The sequence below is a fragment of the Anguilla anguilla genome, chromosome 17, assembly GCF_013347855.1.
Source record: "Anguilla anguilla isolate fAngAng1 chromosome 17, fAngAng1.pri, whole genome shotgun sequence".
Classification (NCBI taxonomy): domain Eukaryota; kingdom Metazoa; phylum Chordata; class Actinopteri; order Anguilliformes; family Anguillidae; genus Anguilla; species Anguilla anguilla.
The window spans coordinates 16,194,189-16,204,095 of record NC_049217.1 but is presented as its reverse complement, the minus strand read 5'-3'; the positions used below and the strand labels follow the sequence as shown (position 1 = coordinate 16,204,095).

The 9,907-nt window shown below is 48.4% G+C and overlaps 1 protein-coding gene across 11 annotated transcripts in view; it reads right to left on the bottom strand.

The window, feature by feature from the left end:
* The window catches only part of syt3 (synaptotagmin III), a 32,884-nt gene extending 23,288 nt beyond the window's left edge, over positions 1 to 9,596 (bottom strand). For 10 of the 11 annotated variants that reach the window (XR_004763125.1, XR_004763126.1, XR_004763127.1 and 7 more), the window contains exons 1-3: positions 9,253 to 9,596; positions 3,668 to 4,098; positions 2,313 to 2,546 (exon numbers count right to left, since the gene is read on the bottom strand). Coding sequence is in view for 7 of the 11 variants with exons in the window: in XM_035398817.1 (XP_035254708.1) it covers positions 2,313 to 2,463 (151 nt within the window). In the remaining 4 variants the exon portion in view is untranslated. Of the gene's footprint in view, positions 1 to 2,312; positions 2,547 to 3,667; positions 4,099 to 9,094; positions 9,221 to 9,252 lie in introns of those variants that run through there. The other variant, XM_035398823.1, reaches the window with a different exon arrangement.
* Between the last annotated feature and the right edge of the window lie 311 nt (positions 9,597 to 9,907).

Sequence of the window (9,907 nt, the reverse complement as noted above, 5' to 3'; positions counted from 1 at the left end):
AGCGGCTACAAACACAAACAGCTTCAAAGAGTTCCTGTTTACTGCAGCAGCTAATGCTAATTTACATATATATATATATATATTTACATATTTACATATATATACCTACATATATAAACACACACACAGACACACATACGCACACACACATATCCACATGTACACACGCACACACAAACACACACAGAGCAAGCCCCTGCATTGCAAAGGTCATGTTCCTGCCACCACAACATAAATCAATTTATATGTAATTTATGCGAACATTTAAATAAAACTCTTTTAAATAAAACATTTTTGGTCAGAACAAGTTAAAAACCTCGCAGAAATTGCTATAATCTGATCTGATAATTTTACATTGGATGAACACAAATAGAATGTGTACAAAAAACACTGCATAAAAGTATAGTTAAGTCCTGCATATATACAGCATATATCTTGTTTTAAACACATGCACTATTTTAGATATAAATTTGTGCTCTTGTGTTCACATTGAGCGTTTCCAAGCCCCTCACTTTTCTCACGCGACTCCACCTTACCATGGCGCATCGCCTGCTCCCGTATTGATTTTTCAGTTTCTCAGAAACTGTTTCCGTAAGGCCGGACTCGCGTAACGGTAACATCGGTATATATGATTACAAACAAATATCGGCTCTACGAGCTGCGCGTTTAAATTCAGGAGCCTTGTATCTGTACTGAGGATCACATTCGGCGTTCGTTTGCTGTCACTTAAATGAAGGTTTGATGTCGGTGGCAGACCCATTCCCCTCTAGGAAAAGCATAAATATACTTTGTTGTAGTGTATTCACGGCACTTTATATTTGTCTGGTAAAACGTAAGTATTTTCCTCGAGCAATCTTGACCCACAGTGACATAACATAATCCAAAAACCTTTTTAAAATACAAACCCTTTTTGAGTCTGTATTTTCAAAGGTGACGATTACCTACTGCTTTTAAACACAAAACACTTTCAGAACAGAAACATCCGTTCGTTAACGAGACACACGCACGGCAGGCTCGTTCATCTCCAACATGCAAGAAAGTAGGCAGCATCAATAGAAACACGGGACGCTTTGAGTAATGATAACTTCATTCTGTCCCAATTATGCGATGCCGAAGTCAGCGGTTTGACATCAAAGCCTGCCATTCTTCATTTTGTATACCGCTGCCAGCACTGAGCGCTGGTTAGCATTTAAACATCCCGCGGGTTTGTTTCCAAAATCTCACATCACCTAGACAGACGTCAGGAGTCTGAGGAACCTGGCGGCCGATTTCATTTGGCCGCAATCGGTAAACAACCGCGCTTTCAAAAAAAAAAAAAAAAAAAAAAAAACACGCTCTCATTAAGCAGGATTGGGTACGGCGTCGATACGAAAAATAAAACGGACGAAATTAGCGGACTTGCGCCCCTCCCTCGGACACGCAGCAGCTGGGCTGTTTGTGAGCCCCGTGACACCCCCGCCCCCGCCCCCCCCCCCCCCCCCCCCCCCCCCCCCCCCCCCCCCCCCCCCCCCCCCCCCCCCCCCCCCCGGCCCCCCAGGTATTGATCTTTATTCCAGTACAGCACAGCACTGAGCCGATGGCACTGTACACAGCAGTAATGTCTGACTAAAACCATTACATTATTTAGCAGCTTGGTCGGGTGCCCTGGTGCAGACTACGGACACTGTGGCCAAAAGCAACTGAAGATGGAGCTCAGCTGTAAAATGTTAGAGACTTACATGGGTATTCAAGCCCGCGACCCGCAGGCTGACAGGCTGTCAATTGCCCAAAAACCTTCACCATGTGGTGCCAACTGCCCAAAGCCTTCACCATGTGGTGCCAACTGCCCAAAGCTCTGTTCATTCTTTCTTTCAGGACCCCTGCTTTGTCTCACTCACATTATCTCTTTCTTAAGACTGCTGCCCCATCCCTCCCTCAGACAAACCCCGCCCCTCCTCCGGACTGACCCTGCCCCTCCTCCAGACTGACCCCACCCCTCCTCCAGACTGACCCTGCCCCTCCTCCAGGCTGACTCCGCCCCATATCCTGACTGGCCCCGCCCCTCCTCCTGGCTGACCCTGCCCCTCCTCCTGGCTGGCCCCGCCCCTCCTCCAGGCTGACTCCGCCCCGTATCCTGACTGGCCTCGCCCCTCCTCCAGACTGACCCTGCCTCTCCTCCTGTCTAACCCCGCCCCTCCTCCAGACCGACCCTGCCCCTCCTCCAGGCTGACTCCGCCCCGTATCCTGACTGGCCCCGCCCTTCCTCCTAACTGGCCCCACCCCTCCTCCTGGCTGACCCCGCCCCTCCTCCAGGCCGGCCCCGCCCCTCTCACCTGTGTCGATCTGCCTGTGTCGGCCCCTCAGTATGTCGCTGAGCTCCTGGCAGCGCTCGTTCTGGCTGTACCCCCCGGGCGAGTGGAAGCACAGCTCCTCTGCCAGCACCAGGGCCTTGTTGCACAGGTCTTCATCCCAGTCCCCCGACATCCTCCAATCAGCATCGCACTCCCCACCTCAGGCGGCCAATCGCAGCGCAGCTCCCCTTCCGCCCCGGACCAAGAGCAGGGTGTCTGCACGGAGAGAGAACCCAGGAACTCTGTCTGAGATGAATCAGAGGGCTCCCGTGCACCTCCGAGAGTCTGGGCCAATCAGGGAGGGAGAGAGGGAGGGACGGGCCAATCAGGGAGGGGGGAGGGCCCGCTCAGCCCATGGCTGAGTCAGTCAGCATTCTGCCCCCCCCCCCGTGTATTCAATTCAGTGAGTCAAGCTCTTTCATCTGGCTGTGTGTCTGACAGACAGCCACGACACCAGAGAGACACAGAAGACAGGACTGAAGAGGGAGAGAGGGGGGGCGATAAAGAGAGAGAGAGAGAGAGAGAGAGAGAAATAGAGGGAGGGAGATAGAGTGAGAGAGAGAGAGGGAGAAAGAGAGAGAGAGAGGCAGAGAGGACTTGGGAGATGAATAAAAAAGAGCAACGCTACAGAATAGAGGAATACAGTCAGCCAGAAACGTATCCCAATGCTGACATGACTGCAGCAGCCTAACCAAAAAAAAAAAAACAACAGTATTCCTCCTTTTCTCTAGACCCAGGGTGACAATCTTATCCCAAACAGGCTGATGTGGGTTCCAGGTTTTAACAGGGGTGACAATCTTATCCAATACAGGCCGGTGTGGGTGCAGGTTTTTATCTGAGATCCGAAACAGGTCGGTGTGGGTTCCAGATTTTATCAGGGCTGACAACCTTATCCCAAACAGGACAGTGTGGGTGCAGATTTTTATTTAAGATCCCAAACAGGCCGGTGTGGGTTCCAGGTTATATCAGGAGTGTCCAATCTTATCCTAAAAGGGTTGGTGTGGGTGCAGGCTTTTTGTTTGACCCCAGCATGAGGACACCTGATTCTACTAATTAACCGGTCATGGTCTTCAGTCAAGATGTTGGTAATTAGAACCAGGTGCCTCTGTGATGGGCTGGATCTGCACCCACACCGGCCCTCCTCCGATAAGATTGGACACCCCTGCTTCGGAACAACATCGGTACGTTTAACGAGCGGTGACTCATCAGCTTATTAAATGAAATCTGATTCGGCGGACCGTAGCCGAACACAAGCGCGCGCGCTAGCCGCTTACGAGCGGAGCGGAAGCCATCATTAGCGCTGCTGTCGTCGTTAGCGTCGCCGTTAGCGTACGCACCTGTTTTAGGAGAGAATGCACTGTTGGGCGGGGCCGTCCATGATCTTCAGGTCATAGCTCCGGGCCGAGCGGCTCCTCGGACGCGCTCGCCGCGTTCTTATTCCGCCGAAGTCTCGCCGGAACGCTTCGAGCTTCTACGTTCCAGAGCGGGCCCCCTTTGCCATCCGAACGCGTTCAATTTCCGGTTTTTTTTTCCGAAAGGCAGGGCGGAATCGGAGGCAGCCCTGCAGGAACCGGGGAGATAAAATATCTGATGGGATTAAAATCTCAGCGTGACGTCGGACTGCGGCACAGGTGGATTCTGGGTCGCGTAGCTCCTTGTTTGCTTTTTACTTCTGAACGCGCCGGTCTTCCTGGCGTTCGCTCCTAAGCGTCGCGGAGACGGCGGGAGGGCTCCCGGAGGTCGTGGCTCGTCGGCTCCGAAACTTTCCCTGCGAGGAGAAGAAGAAAGATCACGCTTTTTTTTGCGGCAAGGCCATGGCAGAGCCACAGATGTTTGCAGACGGTCTCCATTACAGTAAAAAAAAACCATCACAGTAAAGAGGGAACAATGAGGCAAATATAAATCACAAAAATGTAAACTGAAACTATTTATCTTCAAATATCAAGGTACTCCTCAGTCTCCCTTTGGTCCATAAAATCACTGCTGTGGTAAGAGGAATATCTGCTCATCTGTCCGTGGATTCCATAAAATGTCTACCAGTCAGTGTTTATCCAGAGAATAGTGTCTCTTTCTCTTTCTCCTTTTGCTAACCTGTCTATTGATCAACATATTAAGAGCTGTAATGAGACCATCTGTCTATGGAGACAGACTAGGCACACATTTACTTCACTCTCATCCAGGGAATTTCCACTTCCCCGTTCTCTCTCTTTTTTTGCTCTCTCTCTCTCTGTCTCTCTCTTTCTCACTCTCTCATTCTCTGTCTCTTTCTCACTCTCGTTCTCTGTCTCGCACTCATTCTCTCGCTCTCTCCCCCCCTCCCCCCTCGCTCTCTCGCCCCCCCTCTCTCTCTCTCTCGCTCTCCCCCTCTCTCTCTCTCTCGCCCCCCCTGTCTCTCTCTCTCTCGCTCCCCCTCTCTCTCTCTCACTCTCCTCTCCCCTCTCTCGCTCCCCCCCTCTCTCGCTCTCCCCCCCTCTCTCTCTCCCTCGCTCTCCTGCCCCCTCTCTCTCTCTCACTCCCCCCCCTCTCCTTCCCTATATAAGCGCTAATGTAATAGCCAGCACAATCAACATGCATTCGGCAGTAATCGGGTCGAGAGCGGAGAGAGAGGGGGGCCTAATTCGTCATTAGCTCACTCGCCCTTCCATCTCAGGCTATTTAGTCAGGTGGACACGGAGTCCGAGGTGAGAGCGTTAAATGAGTCCCTCCCTCCTCCCCCCTCCCTGACTCCACCCATAAATCTGCCGGAGCTTCGCCTTAAACTCCCCATGCCTCACGCTGAGAAATGGCCGTCTGGCAAAGCACAGGACATAAAAAAAGACAAAAAAAAATTAAATAAAGAAAGAATGTGGCCACATACAGGACGAGGAAAGGCCCAGGAGAGACAGACGAGGAGGGGCGAGGAGGAGAGGAAAAGTACAAGGAGAGAGATATGCGTGTAATAAGATGAAGGGAAAGAGAGAGCTAAACTGAAATAAAGGCAAGGGGGGGGGGGGAGAGAGGGAGAGAGAGGGGAGCAAAAGAAAGGAGAGGATGGAGAGAATAAACAAATAGATGAGGATAAACTGAATTCACGAGGAACAGGAGTTCCACATCTAAGATTGTTCACAACACGTAGACAGCACATGTACAGTGTTAATGCTATCACACACACATGCATGCACTGCACACACTAAACGCACACACACACGCACATCCACACACATGCATGCACTGCACACACTAAACGCACACACACACGCACATCCACACACATGCATACACTGCACACACTAAACGCACACACACACGCACATCCACACACATGCATGCACTGCACACACTAAACGCACACACACACGCACATCCACACACATGCATGCACTGCACACACTAAACGCACACACACACGCACATCCACACACATGCATGCACTGCACACACTAAACGCACACACACACGCACATCCACACACATGCATGCACACACCCACACCCCCACACACACACACATGCATGCACTGCACACACTAAACGCACACACACACGCACATCCACACACATGCATGCACACACCCACACCCCCACGCACACACACATGCATGCACACACACACACACATGCTCACACACACTCACAAATAGACACACACACCCACGCACTCACACTAACACACATGCACCACACGCACACCCACACACACTCGTACTCGACTGCACGCATGCACACACCCACACCCCCAAACACACACACACTAACATACACACACCACGCACACACACACACACACACACACACACACACATAACGAGGTATTGTACCAGCAGCACAGACAGTGACTCACACAGATGCAGACACAGAGAGTGGGAGAGAGCTGGTATGTAGACACCTGCCTGCGTGAGACAGACAGTCAGTTCTGCGCAGAATCGCATATCCACACGGATTCAGCAGCAGGCCTGACCTTTCAGACTTTCCCATTGACGGCCGTTCCAATTCAAATCGATACCGTCACGCCAAGTAATACTCCACGCAATGCCAAATCACGACACCAAGCAGCGCTATTCGGAGTGGGCAGCGTCTATACAGTCTATGGGCCAATCAGACGCTGTTTAGAAGCCGAGAGGCCAATCAGACGCTATTGAGGATCAAAGAGAATAACCAGACGTTGCTTTTCACGGCCCTCAACCGCTCCTCACTTTCAGACGCTCCAACGCCGTGAACGTATTTCAGACTTTTAGAGAACCGGCCAAAGTACACTTTGAAAAGACAAAAATGAAAAGACGTGTTGACTTGCACTGAAAAAATGTTTAATTGGATAAACCGAAAAGTTTTACTTCAGTTTGTTCCACCTATATTCTTAGGTTCTCAACTGAATTATGCGTTTAGATTCATTTAAATGAACTTAGACATTTTCCATTTCTAAAACCTAAAAAAATGTAGATGTGAAAATCTGAAGCAAAACATTTTCTTTATCCAGTGAAGTTTTTTTTCTTAGTCTTTTCACTGCCTCGTCTTCACTGCCTCGCTTCAATGAATCAATCCATCCTGTTATCGGGGGTGACAAGCCACATCATACGGTAAGTCAAAACCACAGATTTGAGGTCTCACAGACAATTATATCTGTAAAACAGCAGCATTTACTTAAATGCCTTCCTTAAGGTTACTCGAATCTTACTCGCGCACGAAGCAGTAAGACAGAAATAGCGATCTATGGCACCACGAGTCCGCACCTTCAAAGAGTAGAACCGATTTTTTTTCTGTTTTTTTTCTGAGATATTTGGCCTTGGAGTAAAACCACGGTAAACCAATGTTTATAGAAACTGCCTTGTGTCAGCCTGCTGATATTACTTCACAAAGAACGGTTTTATTGTATTTCAAAACAACAAAAAAATCAAGTGTTGCAATTTGGGAATCAACTTCAGGCAAGAAACGGAATCAAAGAAGTATCCCCCTGCTTTCAATGACTAATTGAAGGCCGTGCACCTTGTGTTACACAAAATATAATCCTCATGTTTATACAGAACAATACTGTACGTAAAGCTGTTTAAGTTTTACTACTGAAAGTTAACCTCAAACTATTCGGATTGACTTGGCCACTGTAGGCTACGAATGTAAAGCATGCAGCATCCAAAAATATGTAACTTTAATGTCAGTTTATTTACTTACAATAAATATATTTTATGATAATGAATGTTGTAATATTCCATTCTGCTACACTGCTTCTTTAAAAGCTCGTCTGTTCTCACTGCGTCTGTGCGCGCTTTTCCATGACTCACGCAAATTACGACTTTGGCCACCGGCACCGGCAGGGATCTGTGAACGCCCCCCGGGACTTAAGCGCACCTGCAAAGCTTGACCATGCTGACCACGTGACACTTTTATCGCGTCTCCAAATTTCAACGCAATTTCAGCGCGTTATCATTACTATACCAGACAGTCGATCTGGTATAGGAATGATAACAGTGATGTAGGTGGTATCGGCTAAATGCAACTGCTATTTATAGAAAACCACAGGGATGCTGTCGCAAAAATAATTATCTTCTTGGGCAGAACTGACGTGAATAATATCCTTTCTGTGCCAATTGACAAATGCCCTCCAAAACAAATGCATCAGACTGCTTGAAATGTCCGAACCTTTCCGAACCTATTTCTTAACTATTTAGATACAGCAAAAATGAGCAGAAGATTTAAATGAATGATTGATATCGACAAACGCATATGACTCAGTTCGGCAGAGTATAACAGATTAAGCAGAATACTTTATTATACCGTGAACCATCCAAAATCAAAATTCTCTTCAATTATTAAATAGATGAGCTACCCTCAAGCGAAAAGTTGAAATGTTATTCGCTTGTCGCTAAACGTTTCAGTGGCATCTGTTCACGTAATATAGCAGAATATATGGCGCTGGACCCAGCAATATTAATAACAGCGTGGGACAGAATGTGTGATGTTTCAGATGGTGGACCTGTAAGCACGGAGTCACAGGTTGCATTCACAGGTAGACCACTGACGTACACTTGAGAAAGGTCTGGCGATTCGCTTCAGTCAAACTACCCAGGTAGTATGAAAGGATAATCAGCGCAAATTAAAGGTGTAGACACCGCATGCCAGGTAAATAATGACTAATGTATAATAGGTGTTTCCCTTCGGGAGTGTGGCACGCGCGTATCTCAATGTCGGTGCGCAACGGCGGGTTTGAGAGAAGAGGGGCAGTTGTGGAGGGCAACAATTCAGACGCTGAGCTCGTTTAGTTAATTCATGTTAACACCCCCTCCCCTCCCCCGCCAAAAAACCCCTTACACTCAGTGTATGTTTGCGTAGTCCTCCTTCAGTATATTGGAATCGCGTTAAAGTTAAATGCGTGAAAATTACGGCGGCGACCAGCCCACAGACGGCACATGAACGTATGCATTATGCAAAAGATAATGTGTAATACGAATGTGCCATACGTGTGCGTGCACCTGAAGTACGCAAGTTTAAAAAAAGAATAATATAGCCTATGTGCCAAAACACACTCCCACTACGTATTCACATTTAGTACGTTTGGGCATAGTGGGCAAACGCTTTTGAGATCCACAAATATGCGAATACGTATAGCCAGATACCAACGCGTAATACATATAGCCTATGTAAGGTTGTAATGACACGAGGATACACCGTATACGTGCAGACCCATATTTAGTAAATCTGCAGCCCATGCACACAGCAACGCATCCCGGACAACCTATCCGCTGCACACCGATAGCAAAGCTCTGTGATGTAAATAGTAATATTGTCTTTTCATACCTCTACATGCTCCCATCCTTTATTCTCTCCGCTCATACCTCTCCCCCCATACCTCTCCCCCCTTTTCACCGAACCAATTTTTTTAGGTGCGACGCGTTTACAACGGGATGAAAATCCCACCCCCCACCGCCGGCACGGAAAAAGCCCGAATACTGCACCTGAGAGGGGAGGTGGTGAAGGGTAGACCGGGCGCGAGAGACGAACGACGGGGATAGCCTTTACTTCTCTTCTCTTCCCTCTCCCTCTTTCATCTTCTCAGTGTAATTCTTTTTCAGTGGCTTTTCACCCTCCCTTTTTTTATCCGGCTCTACTCGTTCCTCCTCCCTCCCTCCTTCCCTCCCTCCCTCTCTGGGTTGTGACCGGAATATTAAGAGGCTCGCCGTCTCCGCTGACTGTACAGCGCGACCAGTACTAAAGACATGCTGATGTATTTGTAGGCGCGGAGAGGGGGGAAAGGGATTGAGGCGGGAGGAAAAGGTAGAAGGAGGGGTGTATGAAAACAGGAGAAAGAGGAATGCACCTCAGTGGAAAGGCCGACCACTAGAGGGAGTCAAATAGGCTATGCAATGTATCGGGTGACGTCCGGTTCCTATTATCCGCCAAGGAGCTTCGTGATTATTTTATTGCGAACGATTTTTCTCACGGGGAATGACGCTTTGCTGCACACATTTTTGATGCATGCCTTTTCGAACATATATCACCCCTATATAATAAATAATTATGCATTTTACCCGCTCCGCCGACTTGTACAAATGCAAAAGGCACATTTATGGTTCATACAATCGTAACTCTAAATTTAGCAATATCGCCAGC